This window comes from Malaclemys terrapin, chromosome 8, assembly GCF_027887155.1.
Source record: "Malaclemys terrapin pileata isolate rMalTer1 chromosome 8, rMalTer1.hap1, whole genome shotgun sequence".
NCBI classification, from domain to species: domain Eukaryota; kingdom Metazoa; phylum Chordata; order Testudines; family Emydidae; genus Malaclemys; species Malaclemys terrapin.
Window position 1 is genome coordinate 75356905 of NC_071512.1, and position 23492 is coordinate 75380396.

At 41.3% G+C, this 23492-nt stretch overlaps 1 protein-coding gene across 1 annotated transcript; it reads right to left on the minus strand.

Annotated features, from left to right (window-relative positions):
• Nucleotides 1-3645: 3645 nt before the first annotated feature.
• RWDD3 (RWD domain containing 3) lies at nt 3646-19769 on the minus strand. Its single transcript, XM_054038257.1, has 4 exons — nt 19600-19769; nt 10439-10926; nt 4174-4289; nt 3646-4076 (listed from the first exon to the last, which is right to left on the minus strand). The coding sequence occupies exons 1-4, from the start codon at nt 19682-19684 to the stop codon at nt 3962-3964; spliced, it is 804 nt and encodes a 267-aa protein (XP_053894232.1). The 5' UTR covers nt 19685-19769; the 3' UTR covers nt 3646-3961.
• Nucleotides 19770-23492: the final 3723 nt, after the last annotated feature.

Sequence of the window (23492 nt, forward strand, 5' to 3'; positions counted from 1 at the left end):
CACGATCCATTGTCTACAGCCAAGCTCTAAGATATAACCGCATTTGCTCCAATCCCTCGGATAGAGACAAGCACCTACAAGATCTCTATCAAGCATTCTTAAAACTACAATACCCACCTGCTGAAGTGAAAAAACAGATTGACAGAGCCAGACGAGTACCCAGAAGTCACCTCCTACAAGACAGGCCCAACAAAGAAAATAACAGAACACCACTAGCTGTCACCTTCAGCCCCCAACTAAAACCTCTCCAGCGCATCATCAGAGATCTACAACCTATCCTGAAAGATGATCCTTTACTCTCACAGATCTTGGGAGACAGACCTGTCCTCGCTTACAGACAACCCCCCAACCTAAAGCAAATACTCACCAGCAACCACACATCACTGAACAAAACCACTAACCCAGGAACCTATCCTTGTAACAAACCCCGATGCCAACTCTGTCCACATATCTATTCAAGTGACATCATCATAGGACCTAATCACATCAGCCATACCATCAGGGGCTCGTTCACCTGCACATCTACCAATGTGATCTATGCCATCATGTGCCAGCAATGCCCCTCTGCCATGTACATTGGCCAAACCGGACAGTCTCTACGCAAAAGAATTAATGGACACAAATCTGACATCAGGAATCAAAATACTCAAAAACCAGTGGGAGAACACTTTAACCTGTCTGGTCATTCAGTGACAGACCTGCGGGTGGCTATATTACAACAGAAAAACTTCAAAAACAGACTCCAAAGAGAGACTGCAGAGCTAGAATTGATATGCAAACTAGACACAATTAACTCCGGTTTGAATAAGGACTGGGAATGGCTGAGCCATTACAAACGTTGACTATCTCCCCTTGTAAGTTTCAGAGTAACAGCGTGTATCACACTGTCTGTACTCGGCTAGCTTGATTATCACTTCAAAAGTTTTTTTTTTTTTTTTTTTTCTCTTAATTAATTGGCCTCTCAGAGTTAGTAAGACAACTCCCACCTGTTTATGCTCTCTGTATGTGTGTATATATATCTCCTCAATATATGTTCCATTCTATATGCATCCGAAGAAGTGGGCTGTAGTCCACGAAAGCTTATGCTCTAATAAATTTGTTAGTCTCTAAGGTGCCACAAGTACTCCTGTTCTTCTTTTTAGTATTCTGAGTTTCTGACTTTGGACAGTGGCTCATTTGACTACTCATATCTACTGAAGGTCTCCTATTCCACCAACGTGTTATTTGGTTTTTAAGTTGGGACTAGCTAATGCAATCGTGTACAATAAACCCAATTTTTATTTTAACATTTTTAGGCTCTTGTGTTTTATTGTTATTCTGTATCACAAAGGTAGAAATTCAGAGACTCACTTACACTAGCCATGCTATAATGTTCGATTTCCTCTTTCCTAAGAAGTCATTTTAAAATAAAAGATGAAAAATGTTTTTTAAAACCTGTTTAGGTCAGATTTTGCTTTCTGATGCATGAGATACTGGAAATACTACACACTGAAAGGCTTGTTAAGAGATTTTGTTATCAAATAAAAATAATGTTTTTAAATAAAAATTGCCTAACAACTCCTTAAAGCCTGATGAACTCCAAAAAAAAAAAAAAATTAATGTCACGTCACATCCCATTATGCATTTGAAATCTCAAACATTAAAACACTGTTTTTTGGAATACACCTAAAGGGAGAGGTGTGATCTAACACTGAACATGGTTGGGTCCCCTCTGATAATGACTCCTTCTAGGGCTTTGGGAATTATTTTAACCTCAATAGATCAGCTTCTCCATCTGTAGAAAGGAGACAAGATGACTTAAAATGGTTTGAATGAGTCCATAAAGCAAACAAGAAACATCTGAAGGGATTTGGTTGCTGGTGAGCAAGCATTATAGATTGCATGTTTGAATAACTATCAGACCTAGAATCAAATGAAATGCCATTGTTGGATACTGTGAGACCCAGCTCTTCCAAATTTATACAATGGATGATTTGACTTACCTCTGTCAAGGAGGTGCTGCAAGGTTAAATAGATATTGATTATAAAGCATTCTGAACTTGAGAAGAGCTAAATATTATTACAAAAACAAATAGAAGTCACACAAGTGGGTTTGTAAAGGTCATTAAAAATCTATTGAGATTATGGTGAAGTAAAACATAAGCTGGTGAAAAATATTTTCTGTGCTAATAATTAAGTGTTGTGAAGAGATGCCTGAGTTACAGAAATTGTGAAAGGGGGTTTATTCACAAACTAGAATTGTATATATTTCTTGTCCAACAAGTGAGTCTAGAAATTCAAGTATACTACCTAAATGGGCAAAGAGCTAAACTGCTTGTATAGAAATATATCATTTAAAGCAAGAGATGAACATTCTGGGCCTGATTCTCATTATCTCTTGCTTAAACAAGCAGGTGAGCTCCTTGCCCATTTAGGTAGTAAACTTGAATTTCTAGACTCATCAGACCAGAAATGTTTAAATTTCTTGTTCATTAATAGCTGAAGAGTCATGCAATTTCAGTAAGTTTCTAAGTTTCCTCCTTTCCACCTGTAATACTGAACACCCAGGAAGAATATTAACCTACGAATTTAAATCATTTCCTTCAAAACTATTATCCATTTCCAAAGAGGTAAACAATTATCCATCTAGGCCTTTATGTTAACGTCCTCTTTAGAATGTTCATTTCAAATTAAAAGTGTGTTAGACTTTTGAAATTCATGGTCACAATTGGAAAGATGTTTGATGTCTAAGAAAGCATGTAACAGTGCATACCAATTTCTTGTTGCAGTGACCATCTAGAGTCATCATGCCTTAAAGAAAATATTAAGCATGGCTTCACCTTTCCAGTCAACTTAAATTCCCAAGTTGAGACTTTTTATACATTCTGGACCATGAGAGTTATTAAAATAGTATGCCCTAAATTCAAATGGTACTTGGAAAATATTTTATGCCTTTATCCTGCAAATAAATAAGCCAGTATGGACCCTTAGGTCCACACAATCTTATCTGGCTTGTAGGGTCAGGCCCTAACTGCCCAAAGGTCTGCACAGTCCAACAATTAGAGTTCATTTAACTTCTCACCTCATAAAACTATACAACTCTTTGAAAAGAGTTTTACAAGTAATTTCATAATTTCTAGCCTTATTGCCAGCAGAGGCACTGAGCTCACATGATAGTAACTGGGCCAGCCACCTCCCTTATGCCCCCTATATTGCAGCCTCCTGCTGGTCTTTATAGAGCAATCACCCTAATCTCTCCCAGGTGTGGCTCATTCCCCCCTGATATAATCATCCTAGTAGTGCAGCATCAAAGCAAAAAATTCATAAACCAGTTTCAATCTTGCTTTTTCCATCCTGATACTTTTACAACTGGAATCTTAACCCTTACTATTTAAATCAATTGTAAAATGTTTAATGGAGTAACACAAATGGATGAGATACATAGCAGCGGATTCAGGATGGCAAGATATAGAGGGTTCAAAAATGTATTTATCTTTAATTATTCTAAGCTTTTATTTTTAAACCATGTTAATTATAATGCATATTCATATTATTGCTGATTTTTATAAAGTTATTGAATAGCAAGAGTAATAGATCTTTCTAGCTGTGCAAGTTAAAGAACCAGCTTCATAAGGATATATTTGAAAAAAGAAGAATGAAACCAAATATCTTGACAAATATACTTTAATTACAGGACAACTGAACCTCAGAGAAAAGGAATGGTGATTTTTCCCCCACCATCCATCATATTGTTAACTGTTAAACTCAGCATTTCCTGTCAAAAGTCAATGCACAGTCAAAAACATGATCTTTTCATAACATGTGAATTGCCTTTTGTTTCTTGCAAGTAGATGTCTTCTTCTTTGGCATTTTGCTCCAGAGCGGCTTTAAAGATGTTCCCCAACAAACATTTCATTTTATCTTCTCACTTTTTACAGTCAACTGCTGCTATAGTCAAAGATTCCAATGTTTTCTTACAAATTTATTTTAACAAAGCAGGCACAAATTCAGAGAAAAGATCAGTAAGTCCTGCAGCTTCAAATTCCTTTTGTAGCTCATCCAAAGTTGAATATTCTTTGACTTCAAATGCCTGAAACCTAAATTGTACAAGAACACACATGAATATGCCTAGATTTGTCAGAATGTAATTATCAGTTCGGTTGCTTTTCTATCTGCAATAATACTAAATTATACCTTTTATGCTCTGTCTGTACTTTTGTTTCAGACAGTACACTAATCATTTTCTCTTTGCATTTCTTTCCGCTTGAGTCCACATCTACCTTAGAGGTTTTCTGAAGAATCAAGTATTCCTAAATGACAAAAAAAATCAGAGTATGAAATGTCAGCTATGACATCTTTGAGGTATACTTAGAATCATAGAATATCAGGGTTGGAAGGGACCTCAGGAGGTCATCTAGTCCAATCCCCTGCTCAAAGCAGGACCAATCCCCAGACAGATTTTTACCCCGCCTTTAGCTATCCCTCCCTCCTTAAAGATCTATTCTACATGCACAGAGACTATTTCAGAATATTCCAAACAAACTTGGAAAGTGCTCATCTCAAGTGTACAGAGTCTGATCTGATTTGGCAGAATTATTCATAGTGCTTAAAATTAAGCACATTCTTAAGTGCTCTGGTGGACTAGGGCTTCACAATGGAAAATATCTTTCTAGCATAGGGGTTCTCAAATTGGTCACAAGGTAATTACATGGGGAGTTGCGAGCTGTCAGCCTCCACCCCAAACTCTGCTTTGCCTCCAGCATTTATAATGGTGTTAAATATATTTTAAAAAGTGTTTTTAATTTATAGGGAGGGTTCGCATTCAGAGGCTTGCTATGTGAAAGGGGTCACCAGTACAAAAATTTGAGAACCACTGTTCTAGTAGGGCCAAGGAGATTAGACCCCCAAAAGCGTTCAGTATAAGCTCATGGTGTTCTGAGTGATAGAAACACTTCTGTTATTAATCTTTCACCACAGGTTTTCTGAGTTGGACGAATATAAAAAAAACTAACAATTATTAAATGATTGGAACTGCCTCAGGAATGAGTCAGTGAGGGTTGATAAAATAAGGGATGGTACCAATTTTGATACCAGAGGGAAGTCTTAAACCCTTCAGGACATGGGCAGTGACTGGGTGGGAAAATACAGAGTAGACGTCTATTGGAAAATGAAACATGCTGATGGCTAACAGGTGTACTTGGAGGAAGCTAATAGGCAACACCGAGTATTGTAAGGACAAGAGGTAGCCCAGTATGTCTGGGGTCTTAGCCTGTAAAGGGGAAATTCCTTGTTGTTTACACAACAACATAAACCTATTCCACTTCACTTTATAACATCTCCTGGTAGAGATACAAAAGCTACTCAGGGGATGTCCTGGACTTAGGATGAAAAGGCCCTCTCTAACTCCAACAGCTTCCAAATACTATGTCCTCAAATGAAGCATGACTGGGTTGAGAAGGCTAGTCCATCCTTTGTCCTGGGTTAGTAGTTGATATATCAGGGGAAGGTAGAGAGAAGGACAGGCTGATAGTTGCAGAAGCATTGAGTACAAGACTTGTCAGGCTCAAGCTGGCACTATAAGGATGACTTGCATTTTGTCTGGTCAACAATCGAGGTAAGACGGGAATGGGGGAATGTGTACCACAAGACTCCCAAACACTGTGTAAGACACATGTCACCCAGAGAGCCCTGGCTACAACCATCTCTGGAACAGAACTCTTTGCACTTATGATTTAGATGGGACACAAATAGGTCCATGGATAGAAGACCCCACACCTGGACCACCACCTACAGAGTCACATCATGCAGCTCCCGCTCAAGTTCGGTGGAGAAACGTCTACTCAATCTGCCAGGTGTTACGGATCACTGGGAGGTGGACAGCAGTTAGGGTAATCTGCATGGGAATACACCAGTCCCAAAGGGCAATGGCCTCTGTGCAGAGCTGAGAGGAGTATGCTCATTGATATAACAGCCTGCCATAATGTTATCCAACTGTATTTGGACTAACTATCTGCAGATGCAAGAAAGGAATTGTTTGCAGGCCAATCTGACTGCTGTTAGCTCCAACACACTGAAATGAAGCATAGACCCCTGAGGGGACCATGTTCTTTGGGCAACCTGACCCTCCAGCAGTGCAACTCCAACCTAAACAGGATGCAGCAGTTGTTACTGGCCTTGTTGGGAGCAGTAGGTTGAATGTTACCTGCATTACGCATACCCTTGCTCTGTCCTCCCATGAAGTAAGGGAGGCTAAGACCCTTTGGGAATCATATCAAGCAAGTCAGGACTGTACTTGCTTGGAGTGTAAACAGACTATAGCCAGCCTTGTAAACATCTGAGATGAAGCCTCATAAATGGAGTCACATAAGTGCTCACAGCCATATGACCCACTAGTGTCAGGCAGGATCAGAGACATTCTGGAGCTCAAAAGATTCGTACGAGCCTGATGATGGAGAGGAAGAAGTCATCTCGCAAGTATGCTGTAATAGCACCCAACCTTGCCCCAATGAATTCTATCGACTAAGAGTTCCAGGGTGGACTTTTCCAGGTTCACTCTGAGGTCCAGCATTCTGGTTGCATCCCATGTTTCCTGGTAAGATTGCACTTTAGGTGTCAGTCATCTAGGTATGAGTAAGCCATTGCCTGTTGCCAGTGAAAGTGAGCTGCTACCACCAATAATACCTTAGTAAACATGCACACTGCTAACAAAAGCCCAAAGGTGAGGATCTTGTATGGATAGTGCTGTTGTCTGGCCATAAATCTCAGGAATTTCCTGTGTGCCAGCTGAATGCCTATATAAAAGTAGGCATCTTTGAGACTGAGGGCTGTGAATCAATTGTCTAAATCTAGTGATGGGATAATAGATGACAGGGTCACCATCCTGAACTTTACACAGTGGATAAACTTGTTCAGTTCCCTGAGGTCCAGAATGGGTCTGTTTTCTTGTGGACAAGAAAATACCTTGAGTAGAATCCCTTTCCCCTTGCTGCTGGAGGTACTAGTTCTATTGCCTCCAGTTCAAAGAGCCATTTTCCCTCATGCAGAAGAATCCTCTGGTGAGAGGAGTCCCTGAAGAGGGTGGGAAGGTGGATGAGGTTGGGCAGGGAAGGGAACTGGATGATGTACCCTGAGGAGATGACCTCTAGCACCCATTTGTCCACTGTGATTTCTGTCCAGACGGATAAGTAGTAGGAAAGTCAGCCTCCAGAGGGAGGGGGAAAAGCAGAGCGGTTGTGTAGATCTAGAGGGACAGTTGGTGCAAGCTCTCAAAAAGTCCCATCAAACACTGGTTTCAAGGGTAGCAGAGGTTCGGACATGAACACTGGTTGATTTTGGCACCCTTTCTGTGTGTCTCAACCTCCTCTGGGATTCCCAAGAAGAGCCATGACACGCATCTCATCACCACAGAAGTCGCAATTTATCTTGCCAGTGTGTCAGCCACATAGGGCACTCTGAAGTGCCGATCTTGTTACCAGCCTACCTTCATCAATCAGGGCCTGGAATTGGTCTTTAACATCCTTAGGAATCTCAACAGCGAAGCTGGCAAAGATGGTGAAATCATAACTGGCCATTAGAGTTTGGTAGTTGGAAACTCAGAATTGTAGGCAGGCTGAGGAATATTCCCTTCTCCCAAAGGGGTCAGGCCTCTTAGCTTCTTTCTCATGCAGATTAGACCTAGATTGTTTCTGTCTAGTATTCTTGGTGACCACTGACACCATCCAGAAGTTGGGAGATGGATGAAAGAATAAGTATTCTAACCCATTCATTGGTACAAAATACCTTTTTTCAGCCTGCTTGGACACTGATGGACTTATGGCCACTGTGTGTCTGAGGGCCTTGGCAGGTTCGAGGATGGCCTTGTTTATAGGAAGAGCCATTCTGCTTGGACCTAAACTATGTAAAATGTCCAGCAGTTTGTGTTATGCTTCCTGGACCTCTTCCAGAGGAATCTGAAGCGACTGCCATTCTGTTAATTAAGTCTTGAAAGGCTTTGGGATAGTCATGGTGCAGCGGGGAAGTTAGAATCACCACGTCATCAGAGAGAGAAGAGGACAAAGTCACAGAAAGATTCTCTCCCCTCACTCCTCTTCCTCATGCTGCTGGAGTTGTGGCTCTTGAAGAGATTGATAAAGATCCTACTCTACTCTGGAAACCCTAGAGTCCCTCAGGTCTTCAGTATCATGGGGTTGATATATTGGACAGAGGTCTTGTGAGTCTTCCAGGACACAATACTGCTTTTGTGGGATCTAACTGCTCAGAACCAGCTCCCAGGGTATTGGGTACCAGTGGCTGTAGGGGGGTTGTTCTCTAGAATGAGAATAGTAAGATGTGCTCGACACTCCTGATACTCTGTCTGGGCTGAATCCTCTCAAGGAGTCTATCTGGGCAGGGTGTCTATCGTAGTCCTCTTCCAATTCCAAAGTTTCTGATCCTGGATCCAATAGGGGAGCCTTCAGTACCAGAGGAGGCAGAGATGGCCTGCCTCTATTTGCTAACAGTACCAAAGACAGTCTAGCTCAACCCCTGCATGAGGGCAGGGATGGAAAAGTGTACTGAACTGATAACTGGTACTGGCTAGAGTCCTGGTTCCAGCCATTAAAGCCTAGAGAGGGTGCAGTGATTCTGGTTCCAGGAGTAGTAGGTCTTCTAGAGCCAGGAGGCAAACTGGAGTTGATAGAGATGTCTCCACCACTCAGATTTCCAAAGAGGATGCCTTATCCAACAGTACCAAGAAGAGTTTTGGTGTTGAAGAAGCAGCCCAGTACCAGTGGATGCTGTGGTTTTGCCCTTAGAAGAAGTCCCACTTTGGAGCACAAAGCATCCAATGACTTGGTATGGGACAGGGACTTCTGCCTCTTTTTAGAGGACTTGGATGGGGAACCTTCCCTCTTTTCCTTATGAGAGCACTTATGTCTCCCTTCCCCATCCCATCCCCTACCCCACATCTGCCTTGGCCCTGCTCTCCAGAGTGTCTCAGAGCCAGGGAAGTGGGGGTGGGGAAGCAGAGATCTTGGAACGACTCAGAACTGAAGAAGAAGAAGAGGGGCCACTCCTGCCTTCTTCAGACAGTATTATAGGGGGTCTCCCCACTAAGAGGTTGCTCCCGCCTTCATGGAACCTGCAGCATCAGGAACCTGCAGCACCAAAACTTCCTGGACTATTTAGTCCTACTCATGAACCACCTACAGATACTGCACCTGGAAGGGATGTGCTCTTCCCCCAGGCAGTACAGACAAGTGTTGGGATAGTCTGTGACTGGGAATGACTTGTAGCACATATCGTAGGTCCTAAAGCTGAAGATCCTTGGCATACTTCCCACAATTGTTGGAAGGTTGGGGCAGGGCAGATATGGAAAATGGCTCCTCACCCCAAAGGGGGATTCCCAAGGGAACCAACCCTTAGACTATCTCCTAATTAACTAAATTAAGAAAACTAGCTACAAAGAATTTTAAAAGTATTTTGAACAGGAAAAAGCTGAAGTAGTCAGCACAAACACTGAAGCTCCATCCTAGAGCACAAGTGGTAAAAAGGAATTAAGATGGTGGTGGTCTGGCAACCCCCTTTATTCCCTTGGTGAAGAGCACAATGAGAGCTGTGATGCATGCACTGACCATATGGACACTGCTAGAGAAACATCCCCAGCCCTCAGTGCATGCATAACCTGAAGGAACAAAAGTGTACTACACAAAGGGGCAATCAATCAAAGAAGAAATAATAGTTCCATTCCATTGAGTTTAAGTCTATATTTTTAAGGTGTTGTTTACTTTTCGGGCCGGTTTGTTTACCTGCTGCATCCGCAGGTTCGGCCGATCGCAGCTCCCACTGGCCACGATTCGCCACTCCAGGCCAATGGGGGCTGCGGGAAGCTGCGGCCAGCACATCCCTCGGCCCACGCCACTTCCCGCAGCCCCCATTGGCCCGGAGCAGCGAACCGCAGCCAGTAAGAGCCACGATTTGCCAAACCTGCAGACACGGCAGGTAAACAAACCGGCCCGGCCCGCCAGGGTGCTTACCCTGGCCAAGCCACGTGCCAAAGGTTGCCGATCCCTGTTTTATATCATATTCCTCCACACCTCTTTACCAATGGGAAAAAACAACTTTAAAATTTGATCAAAACACACTATTTTAAGATATCCCCCCCTTTTGCCCCTGCAAGTACAAAACTCCTATTGGCCTTAGAGATGCTTTTTGTTTTGTTTTAAAAAAAAAATAAAACAGAATTTATAATCCAAGACTTTTCAGATTAGTGATGATGAAAGATGAGGTAAAGACAGCCACTGAAAGAATACTGGAGCTTGCAGGAATAAATAAATGATTGGGCCTATGTATACCCCTAATGATCAGTCAACCTGCTTCCAAAATTGGTAATGTTAGAAAAACAAACACAAGGTATTCTATTCAGATACACAGCTCTCAGCGGTAAATCAATTCAACTAGTTAACATTCAATGTTTTTGCACCTTAATGCTGGTTCTGTCTCCTTGCAGAAGAATCAGTATTATCTTGCCCATAAACATCAGTCTTCCAGTCAGCCTTAGATCTGAAGTCCATTTTTCCACAGTTTTGACATATTTTGCCTTAGCTCTCATGTGATCTAAATGCAAAAGGATAGTACATATACCATCCTCTGTACTTATGCATCTTGACAAAGTACTTTTTTCATTGCAAACTGAAGTTTCTGATTGCCCAATGATGTGCTTAATATTCTGTTGTATCCAGAGGACCAGCTCATGTACCATGGGTTCAGAAAGATGTCTCTTGGCTTGCTCAAGTAATCTTTCTTTCACATCCTTACACTGTGCCCTTGTAAGCTGTTCTGAATTAATGGAGATATTCGGCAGGCTTGAAGGATAACTGACCGGCAAGTGAAATGACAGCTTTAACAGTATATCTGAATCCAAAAGTCCTTTTACGCTGGTTTGAATTCTTAATGTGATTCCATCTGTCTCTGGAAGGCATCCAAAAATAATCATAAACTGCATATAAATTACAAACTTCAGTAGCACATAAGTAAGTTAATACATTATTTTCTTTCTTAAAAAATTCAATTCAAGTGACTGATACTCTTCATAGAAAATTTCGGAAGTCTCTTACAACTTGTGACTTAAGCTATAAGTCTCTTGCTTACATGGAAACCTGAATAAAATATTTGCATTCCATTCTAGAAGGAAAGTTATTAACATATTCTAAAAGAGAGAGTGAGAACTTTTTCCTCCTTTTAAGTCTTGACAAGTCAATAACAAAAAGGATTTTCTCACAAATAAAAAATTTTACCTGGGGAGCAACGAGGGCAACTGAAAAAGTTTTTTTTCAAAAGCTCTCAGCATTGTCTTAAGTCTGCTCCTCCCAAAACTGATAAGAGTTTTACCATCAAATTCAGTGGGAGTGAGGTTAGGCCAATGGTGAGTACTTTAAAGTATTAGAACAGTTCTACACTAAAAATAACACTGCAGGGTTTCATGTTCTCAGCGACTTCCAGACCAAATTTTCTCAATTTACAAGTTAAAAGGTGTTTTTTCCAAACTCTTTCTTGGATTCAAAAGTCAAGCTTGGCTTGTGGCTCATCGTGAGTAATAAAGGTTCCGAAGGCCAAATTCTATCCACAGTTATACTTATGCAAAACTATAGCCTTCAATATAGTTGGACAGTTAGGCACCCGAACAACTTTAACTCTGCTCTGTAGTGACAACATAAGAAAACAATATTGAACAGATCTTCAAAAATCAATTTAATCTCATCTGGACTGACAAACACTAAAATACCTCCATCATAATCATATGATTGTTGGTTGATGTCACTACAGGGAAGAGTTAAGGTTGTCTGAATGTCCTAACTGTGTGTTTCCATATCTTAACACATTTAGATTTCTTTAAAGTTGAACCTTAGCTCTGAATTTTCAATGTTTACAACACTTGGTTTGGGAGAATGAACATAACATTTCTGCAGTGCATTTTTCCCTAAATTACTTGTATGTATTCTCAATCTTAACTCCCTCAAAATAGTTTTTTGTTGGCTGGGTGGGTGGGTTTGGTATTTGGGGGTGGGGGGTCTGGAAATATTTTAGAGTAAAAATCATACTTGAAGTGTTATATAGGGACATTTTCTAGTAAGTAACATACAGACCATGCTCCATGCTAGAGTTGGGATAAAATGACTCTCGGCAGCATTACAGTTTGATTCCCACAGAAGTATAAAACTGTCACATAATAAATCACATAAACAAAGGCAGTGAAATTGGAAATTGCATATACAATTATTTCTATTATAAAACCCTTTTTTTGATTAAGATATGGCTCAAAGAGAAATAAAACAAAACTTCATTACATAAAAAGAGGGGACAAAGACCTAATCTGGCTACACAGTAGTAAGAGAAAAAGAGGGTATTTAATAAAAGAAGCTCTTCCTCAGATCATCTCTGCTTCAACCTTTTGATGTATTCCAAACACTTCACCCCATTTCTTTAAAAAGTTGCTAAAATGTCAAGTTGTTTTTAAAATGAGGGCAAGAGGAGACAGATTTGAAAAGCGGACTGGCACAGTAAAGCTGACTTTAGTTTCAGAGGAGTTCTTTTGAAGTGACTTGTCTTCTCAGCGCCCTTGTTTTACTTTCCCTTACATGATAGGCAGTTGAAGAATGTCTAATTATCATTGCTGACACTGCCAACTAACTTCAGTGCCCTCTATAACATAACAGTTGAGCCCTGTTTAATAGGTGAAACAACCTGAAAATGATTTGGACACTCTTTTAAGAGATCAGCCAGAGTTTTGTTTCCAAAGCCCCATCCTTGTTCATATGAAGAACCCTCTGTAACACTGTAGTCTAAAATAAAATAAAATAAAAATAACCAAGCCCTTCATACCAAATGATCAAACACTAACATTACATTCAGAAAGGTCTCCAAACACTCTCAGTCATCCTCATTCTGAATAAAAACACAGCGCCAAGTCCACCAGTGGCAGCAGCAGATGCAAATCAACTGAATTCAGTTGAATTGCACCAGCTTATGCACAGTTTGTTTGGCACTTCAGTACTAATACCAGAATTTTACAAAGTGCCTGTGGGCATTAAGGGACAGCTTTTAAAGGCATTTAAGCATCTAACTCCCATTTAACAGCCCATTCCTCATTCGATTTCAAAGGGACTCCTTTGAATATCCCAGCCTTTACAGTTTTTTAGAAGCAAATTTAGTGTTTGTAAAAGGTGCAGGACAGGTTGAGAGCAGATTAAAGCCTCCAGATCTATGTGTAACGTAGACACATCCAGGCTTTCCCTCTACAGGCAGCAGCCTACTGGCCAAGCAGTTGTTGGCCCACCACTCTGCCAATGGACCTCAACCCTGACCTAGAGAGATTGCTTCTCATCCCCATTCAGTCCTTGGCCTCTCTGCTGAAATTGCCCATTATTATTATTATTTGTTTTATTATTGTGAGAAGTTTGTGTATAGTTTACATTTGTTTGTTCTCTCTCTCTGTATACATATAATTTCATAAAAAGTTAATAGGGAAAAATATTATTTGTTTGTAGTAGCACTAGGCTAGGCTCTATACATATATACACCTTTACCCTGATATAACGCTGTCCTCGGGAGCCAAAAAAATCTTACTGCGTTATAGGTGAAACCGCATCATATCGAAGTTCCTTTGATCCGCCGAAACGCCCAGTCACACACCCCCCCCCCCCGAGCGCTGCTTTACCGCGTTATATCCGAATTCGTGTTATATCAGGTCGCATTATATCGAGGTAGAGGTGTATACACACAGGACAAACCCTGCCCTGAAGAGTTTAGTCTAAATACTATAATGTGTCATTACAATCTAAGTAATTGTGATGGTAGTTTTGTATAACATGGACACCTGGTCACTCAGAACTATAATGAGACCATCATTTTGCCTCACACACATCACTAAATAGCAATCAATGGTAATTACTTGGTCATTACCACCTTAGGTAAGACTCAAACTAGTACACTACAGGAAAAGGGCTCTATATTCCATTTCCAATCTTTGAGTCACACACTCCTCCCTACTCTGCTTTCTGACTGAAGCAATTTATATTATATTCATAACAAAGCATGAGAGTTCATCATTAATATCCAAACTCCCTGGGCTGACACAGAGGGGGAGGAATCCTCACATAGCCCACATTTCTGCTATGGAGTCTCTATACAGCCTTCTCATCGGGGAGACGACAGGAAGATCCATCTAGCAGCAGATTCTCCAGCTTTACCACTGGCCTCCCCGTGCCCCCAACATCTTGTGTACTGCCACACAGGTACCTGGCACATACTTTAGTTCTGTACTGCACATGGGATAACCTGCACAACCTTCTCACTCTAGCCTCTGTCAGCACAACAGCAAAAGTGAAGGCTGTATTTGCCCCTAACCATACTAAGCATTTTTATATTCCTCTCCTTGCACCATCTTACTTAACAGTGTTGCCAGTGAATTTTAAAACTCAGACACTAAAATCAATTGGAGAAAAATTCATTTCCTGTTTAATTACTGCAACAGAAAAAGATGTTGCCTTTCTGGTAATCCTATCACATTTTTTTCACTAATCTGTGGTCCCAGATCTCACTGACTCAGAAGTAACTGATAGGGAGACAGACAAGCCAATTTTACCCCTTTGGCAAGAATCTCATGCTGCAGCGATCACATCCTTAAATCTGCAACAATCTCACACCTTTCACTGTGGGAAACACATTGCTGTGATGGTGAACTAATCTGAAAGAAGCTGCACAGCAGCAAATCTAGAGGTGTATCGTTCTGAGACATCATGAAAAAGGGCATTAAAAACCAGCCACATTCATTTACATCTGCTGGAGGCACTTACTTTTAAACAGAGGACTGGTGCAAAATCTTTATGGTCTTAGAATTTTAAAAAATATCTAAGTATATTTACAGTTGATTTAAGCATGATATTGGCCCTTTTATACACTCAAGTTGTAGACTGCTTGTAGCACAAAGACAGCAAATGATCAGAACCCTTCACAAATGGATTCTACAGAAACTATTCCTATGTTCGCACAAACTATAGCACCTGAGTTGACTTCATATCAGAATGTGGTATCTGAAATAAGGAGCAGTATATTACCATTCTGATGAAATTTAATGTGCTAATAAAACTGAACCCAATACAGTTTTTTTTAAACACATGCTCCTTCCCCTTCCCCCCTACACCTAGCATGCTTATCAGTAAATTCAGCTCTGGCATACTTCAGATTTTTTTTTATGTTCCATGTCAGCCAGAGAGATCCCCTCCTCCTCCTCTGCCAAAAGACACTGTATGCAACACATACATTCCATTTTTAACTCAGAAACTACCTACAAAAGTACAAGTTTTGAATATGTACATATATTTTTATTGCAAGATTACTAAACAAACTAGAAAGACGACAGTGGATTAACTAGTAAATTATGGAATTCTATCTGTAATACTAATCCTTCCAAAGAGGCATGTAAAGTAAGAGAGACATACTGTAATTAGCTCATTTAAATTAATCAACACATTTTTAATAAGAAACATCTTTTGCATCTTAAGCACATCATTGTTAAACCTTAGAAAGCTAAAGGTTTTAGTCTACCAGGAGATGTGGAAGAGCTTCTCCTTACATCCCTCAAAACCATCAGTCCCTAAAGGCCCCTTTTCTGATCACGTGAATCAACCCAGGAATAACCTAAATTTCTCAGAGATCACATCATTTAACACAGAAACCTTAATGTAAAGTGTCTCTGTGCCCTGTTTATTAATGACAAGTTGTATTATCAGAGAAAATTAAGCATAAGCAAATAGTATAATATAATAAATAATAACATAAGCGGCAAGTCCTCAGTTTGCACAAACTCAGGGATTCTGCATCTCTAATCCAAAAGAGCAGGAAATTCCCTACAAAATCAATCAATTACAAAACAATGTCCACACCCAAAGCATTTTTCAGATTCCAGTGGAGAATGCTAGAGATCAATCTGAGAAATGACAGACCAATGGATTGTAAAGAGAGTTTGCTTAAAAGCCATGCAAAGTCATATAACATTGAGATAATTTAAATATAATACTGTGTTCATTCATATTCATGGTATTTAATCCTATGTTCTAGGAAGGGTTTTGAGCCTTTTACATTTAATCACTTATGAACATCTGAGACCATTCTCTCTATATATGAAAAAAGGCACAACTCCTCTAATAGAATCCAAGAAATACATGAGTGTGCAATATTTGGGAAAGATTGTATTTTTAATATAATATGCCACTAAGTTACTTAACTATTGTTTGGATGCTACAGTTTAAAATTATGCTTGGAATCATTTTTCTGAAAAATCAGATTTTTGTTTAGTAAAAATTAAACTTCAACTGTTTCACTTAAAATGTCTTATCTAAGATGTTTTAAAACCATGACTTTTAATTCTAGTCTAGGAAAACTGTAATGTGTGTCATGTCAGGGGTACCCAGTCACAATACAGTTCTATTTTGCAGTGTTGACAGATCATCAAAAGTGCCCCTGAATTGTGCTAATTTCTTTGGCTGTTGAAGACAGGGATTGGCAACCTTTGGCACGCGGCTCGCCAGGTAAGCACCCTGGCGGGCTGGGCCAATTTGTTTACCTGCTGCGTCCACAGGTTCACCGCTCCAGGCCAATGGGGGCTGCGGGAAGCCGCAGCCAGCACATCCCTTGGCCCGCACCACTTCCCACAGCCCCCATTGGCCTGGAGCGGTGAACTGCAGCCAGTGGGAGCCGCAATCAGCCGAACCTGCGGACGCGGCAGGTAAACAAACCGGCCCAGCCTGCCAGAGTGCTTATCCTGGCAAGCCGCGTGCCAAAGGTTGCCGATCCCTGGTCTAAAAGTTTGAGTTATTTCAGTGGTAGTTTGTACACAATCAGTTTAAATCACACCTTTTATTTTGGTGCAAGTCTATGTGTGGACACACATTTCATAATAAAATTGTCTTACTTTGATTTAGTTTAAGTCAATACCCTACTGATTTAAGTTAACTGAAACAAAAGTGACATGGTAAGTGAGGTAATATCTTTTAATGGACCAACTTCTGTTAGTGGAAGACACAAGCTTTCAAGCTACATGGAACTCTTCTTTAAGAACATCCACACAAAAACTTGCACCAAAATAACAAAGACATGAATTAAAACCAATTAAGTTATTTCAGTCCCAGTATGCTTGTAGATAAACTCTAAGGCTTGATCATGGTTTGGGGATAAAGTTATGGTCTTCTTTAAATAGGGTCCTGCAGCTCTGATTGTAATTGTAGGTTAGGCCCCTTTCTATCACTCCAACAGCATAAAGGGATCTTCACGTGGGTAAAACGGCCCCCTGAGAATATCCTACATGGAGGGGCCACCCTGGCTGCTCTAAGAACTAGTGTAATGGCTCTACATTTACCCTGCTCTCAAGCCTCCAGCATAGGGGGCCTGACCAGAGTGCACCACACTATGGCTATTCTCTGCTTCCCCAGGACCCATAGGGAGCCCTGGGAAGCAGACCATAAATTACAGAAGCCCTGAGGATGGTCTAACTTACACCAAGCTGAACCCATGCAGTTCAAGAATATGGGGAACATAAACATGCACAAAGACACTTTTGATCGCTGCACCAAGCGTAGGGCGGGAGTGATTGAGATTCAGGCCCCATGTGCATAATGATAGCTACCAACTATTAAACATTATACAACCCTATGTGGCCTCCAAGCCTTGTTACTTATCTCTAGTATAACTGCTTATCAAGTTAGTTACACTTTTCACTGGTAGGTAGCAAATTCTGATTGGTGTCATTCACCTATTGTTATTTACTGAATGCAGGTCCAATGCTGGGAACTAGAGGAGATAGCAAATTGTGACAGGAGAGTGACACCCATTAGGATTTGCCCTGTGCCAAAGATGCAAACAGTAAAGATACATGGTAGGAAAATGACAGGCAAAAGACACCTTTCTGAATTTGCTACCACTAATAAAAGGCAAGAGATTAAATGAGTTATTTACAGTAGCATTTTTGTGATAGGAAAGCATGCAAAAATAGATAAACTGTCAGAATTTGCTATAGGAAGCAAATTCTGATAGTGACGCATTTTATAATGCTGCAGTCCAGAGAAGCTAAGTGTTTCGCCAACATATTGGAAACCTATTTTATGGGCATTAGTACTGTTTAGTAGTCTAATAGTGAACTTCTGCAAAGCACCACAGAGGAGTCTAGGGTTCTTCAGAGGTGGCTGGCAGCAGAAAAGAATGCTTAGCTCAGCTCACAAGCAGATGCTAGGAGACAGGTAGGATGCAAGGGTAGTGCTTGCAGTGAGGGTAGATTATGGAAAGGTTTTTAATTTTCATAGATGCTAGAGACCTCTTAGATCATCCAGTCTATTGCCCTAACAGCACAGACCCGGAGAGAAAGTGCATCCAATATTAAACTGATAGTACACCTGATAAAAAGGGAAAATCATTAAGGGGTATGGAACAGTTTCCATTTGAGAAGAAATTAAAAAGATTGGGACTGTTCATCTTATAAAAAAGACAGCTAAGATGCAATATGATAGAGGTCTATAAAATCATGAATGGTATGTATGGATACAGTAAATAAGGAAGTGTTTTTTATGACTTCACATAATACAAGAACCAGGGGTTACTCAATTAAGTTAATAGGCAGCAGGTTTAAAACATACAGAAGTACTTCTTCACACAACAAACAGTCAACCTGTGGATCTAATTCCCAGGGGATGTTGTGAAGGCCAAAAGTATAAGTGGGTTTAAAAAAGAATTAGAAAAGTTGATGGAGGACAAGTCCATCAATGGCAATTAGCCAAGATGGCCAGCAACACAACCCATGCTCTGGGTGCCCTAAATCTCTGCCTGCCAGAAGCTGGGCACAGATGGGTCACTCTGTAACTGTCCTGTTCATTCTCTCTGAAGCATCTGGCACCAGCCACTGGCAGAAGGTAGGATATTGGGGTAGATGGACCACTCGCCAACCTTATAAGCCACAGGACAGCAAGGAGTTAAAGGAACAAGGTTACCAGTTTTCCAGGGGAGAAGACACCCGAGGTATCCCTTAGCACTTGTCTGACAATGCTTACCACAGACCAGCGCTCCATCCTGCACAGGATGGGACTCCTGAATTCAGGACAGACTTGGCAAAAGTCTGCCTAGAACCGGTAGGGAAAGGGGGAGCTATGCTGAATACTGGCCGGATTAGACACCCACCACCTTTGCCCCATCCCAGATCCCACCTTCACTGACCCGCTCTCCCACTACAACTCATAGGAAATCTCCACGGACACAAACCGCTAAGGAGCCAGGTCAGTAGGTAGGAAGGAAAAGAGGCGAGGAAGGGGGGAGGAGGATTTGCTACGAAGTGCTGCCTAGCTGTCAGGGGCTACTGGCTGCTCGGCCGTGGGCAAAGTGGCATCTCTGCGGGGAGGGGACCAGGGGGCTGCGGAAATAAACGCTGCCCTGCGGCCTGACCCAGCCTCGCCCCACGGGACCCGCGCGGGCCGGGGGCTCCGAGCTCTCCGAGCAGGGTCTGCGCTGCTGCTGCGGGTCGGGTCGGGCCAGGGGGGCAGCCGGCCGCCTCTGGCGCCCTGTAGCCGGCACAGCAGCCCCGCCTGCGGCCGCGACAGTCACCTGACACGGCCAGCACCGCGCACTCATCCCGCTGGCAGTAAATAGCCGTCAGAGCCGAGAGCTCCTCCAGGGCTAGCGCCGACATGGCGACCACCGGCCCCTGCCCAGCGCTCCGCTCCCGCTTCCCCTTCCGCCGTCGCTAGAACCTGCCTCCGCCCTGCGGGGGCGTGAGCCGGACCCGCGGCCGCCAGGGGGCGCCCCGGCAGGTCAGCGAGCCCGCAGGGCGGAGCTAGCCGCTTCCCTCCTCCCTTCACAGCGCGGGTTTCGGTGCAATGGCCCGCTCCGCCAGAGGGGGAAACCCCAAGGCAACGGGCTCACCGACCGCACAGCGCCTTTCATGGCCCTTGTTTGGAACAAACCAGCTCACGTGTTACATGCTTTAGCCCCGCTCCGGGCAATGAGGCCGTGCCCGGGTCCCTCCCAGCCGAGCTGCTCCGTGAATTCCGCAGCGAGTAGCACCCAACACTTGTCTTTAGAAGTGCCGCCTCGTGCTTAGTGTCAAGGACTGTGCGAGCCGGTTCCTGCCGTCAGTTTTCAGCTCTGCCACCTTCTTGCTGTTGTCCTTGGACAAATTCATAGAACCCCTCTGGGCCTCAAGCTACTCCTCTCTAAAATGGGGATAAAAAGGTGTCAGCCTCACAGGAGCGTTGTGAGGCTTAATCAAGTTACAGAGCTAAACAGTAATAATAAAAATAAATAGTCAATGCAGGGGATTATAGTGTTTATCTGGTAGCAAATCCTACTGTTAAATTTCCAGTGAGGGGGAATAGTACTACAGGGCACCTGGCACTTTTGCCTCAGAGATTAAATATGGTTCTTGGAATCCTAAACTGCTCTGACATCCTGTATCAAGCAGCCAGCTGGTGTCAGTGAATGCTTTTCTAATTGCCCCCATCTGAATGGACACTTTCCTAGATTTAGTGCTGAACCACCTGGGCAGAGACAGTCAGTTTTCATAGACTTATTTCCTTTTTTAAAATGTTGCCTTTAATCAACATAGTGAAAGCATTAACAAAATTCTTCTAAGACCATTAATTCCAAATATGAATGTTTGTATTACGTTGGCACTTAGTGAACCAAACCATTATGCTGTACTATATATACATAGTAAGAGAGAGTACCTGAAGAATTTACAATCTAAACAGACAAGCGGGAGAGGGGGAATTATCTTCTTTTTACAGATGGGAAACTGAGGTGCAGAGAGAGGAAATTACTTATTCAAGATCACACAGCAAGTCTGGGCAGAGCCTAGAATTGAACCTACATCTCTTAAATCCCAATCTAGAACCTTCATCACAAGACCATCCTTCCTCTCTAATGGTCAAAGTATAGAGAAGGCCCCTCTAAATTCTCTCTCATAGCTGGAGTTATCAGATTTATATCTAACACCAAGGTAGTATGATGAACAATAAGATAGCATTAAATATTGTCTGTATTTAAAAGTCCCCACACTCCATTTGCGGCAGGATGTTATAAAGACTATACAAAAACTGACATCAGTTGGGCCCATTTTTTTTTTATTAAAATTTTATTTTAAAAGCAGTTTTTGAAAACTGAAAAATAAACCTACTGCTATTTTTAATTCCTTAAATCCTGTTAAAATAATAAAGAAATATTGGGAGGCTGAGCTGAAAATGAGTGAAATAGTGTGGAAAAAAAACAGGACTGAAGCTGTCAGAAGTTAGGTAGTTCCTGAAGCTGTCAGGAAAGCATCTGTGAAAATTAGCCTTAAAATCGCCTCATTCTGTTATTAAGAACTTTCTTGCCACCAGTTTTTTTTCCCTTTTCCTAATCTACTTTGCATATTCCATTTTACATGTTTAAATTAAAAAAAATAAGTCAATGTAAATGTCTTTTAAATTGACACTATCACAAGACATTGAGGTCCCCATGAATAAGTTACTGCACTCTGACATTTGGAAGTCATCAAATAAGACAGTATAATGTCAGCCTGATATTTCTCATAGTATGAAAATATCAGCTTCATGTCAAAGATCTAAATTCCATCTTAATGTAATAAATTTTCTTCTATTCACAGACTGATGAGATTGCTAAACATTTAAATGTGAAATGAACTTCTACAGTACAGCCAAGCCTTCATATTCCATTATTATTAAACTGTAAGTCAAGATCTCTTTTTAAAAAATTCTCCAAACATTATGATGTTTGATAGAATATCATTAACTGTACTCACTTCTTCAAAGGGATGCTTTCCCAGCAACACAAGAGAAATAGTTCAAAATTCCTCAGTTCTTTTGAGTTACTCTATCTTAAAACAGCTCTAGCATCCTGTCATAAAATGGATTTTACTCTGACGGTGCTATTTTACACACACAGTGTACAGCATTTGGGCCTTAATACATAAACACCAACAACTTTGGCAAGATTCTGATCTTCCAGGGCTGTTTAAAAAATGGTATTGTCCTACACTATGATCACCTGCCCCAACAACTTAGAGGCTGCATCATCACTCATTATTGTGTATATATAAAGGGCATTTTAGACCTCTCTAGTCCCCCCAAATTATTTGACTTGAAGAAGAACCCACAGCAGAGCAGCAGGAACCCAGCTAGAAATGAAAAAGCAGCATGGAATGTTGCACTCCATATATTTACCACCAGCTTCTCCACTTATTCTCCATACAGGCTGCCTGTACAAAATTGAAAGGAGGGTGGCCTTGCTACAGTGGACTGCCAGGGAACAGGTGGTCCATGTGCTCCATTTCTCTTTGTAGGCATGCCTAAAAAACGTGTAAAAGATGGATTTCATTCATTATGCTCAAAGTGTCATTATCTTTCCCCTTTTAGGGATCACAGAACACAGATCTTGATTTGGAACCAATAATAGCATTGTAACTTGGATGGCTGAAATATGGGGATGAAAGAAGCATTGAGGAGTAAGATTCTCTGTATAACTAGGGAGGGTTCCACTTGGTTTGATCCCGGTTTCCTGCAGAGCCCTGACCTATGTCCCCCACCCTCTAGAGCACAGGCACTAATCACACCAGAATATGGGCTGCTGCTTCAGAAACAGATCCTCTAATCCTCCCCAACCCTTCGGGAAAATGCTACCCCTTATCTCCTCTCCACCCCCGGCCCCAGTATCTTTTTATATTGAGCAGAGATATGGGAACTATTAGACTCTGTTCTGACAAACACATACGTGAGTAACTTTACATGAGTATAACTATGAGCTCCAAAGGATTAGTCACCTATGTAAAGTTACTCATGCCTAAGTGCTGAATCAAAATCAGAATTAACTTGTTGGACTTCATCTTTTAATAATAGCATAGTTGCTTTATGACAACATTGTGGCGTGCTATGCAAATGTGACTAACAGAATAAAGAGTGCATTTTTAAGAAAAGCTTTCCATTACTCTCTGATATAAAAAAAATGCATGAAGATCTCATGTAATTTGTTGTTGGGACAAAGCCAGAGAACATATGGTAAACACATATGGTATTTGTAGCCTTAGCTGAAACGAGAAACCACAAGTTACCTAATCCATCCAGGGTATGAATATACTGCTTACAATTTCCAAGCAGATGCTTCACCAGTTTGGAAGAGCTTATTTTACAGCTTCATATTAGATGTCATAACAACAAGCACTTGTGAGTCTCTTTATAACAATAAAGTTACAGATGAAAAACCAACTGCACATTATACATTTTAAAAGAACTTTGATTTTAACTTTAAAAAGTACTTATTAATATCTACCTGACAGACACTGTACTTCTCAATGAACTCAATATGCTACTGTATTATTTATACTGCCATTTATGTTAGGAAAAATAAACTTGTTGTGCACATGATGTCATTCCCAGACTCTAGGCAAACATGAAATTCTACTAACTTGACAAAACATTTCTTCTTTCATTTTCCCAATACACACA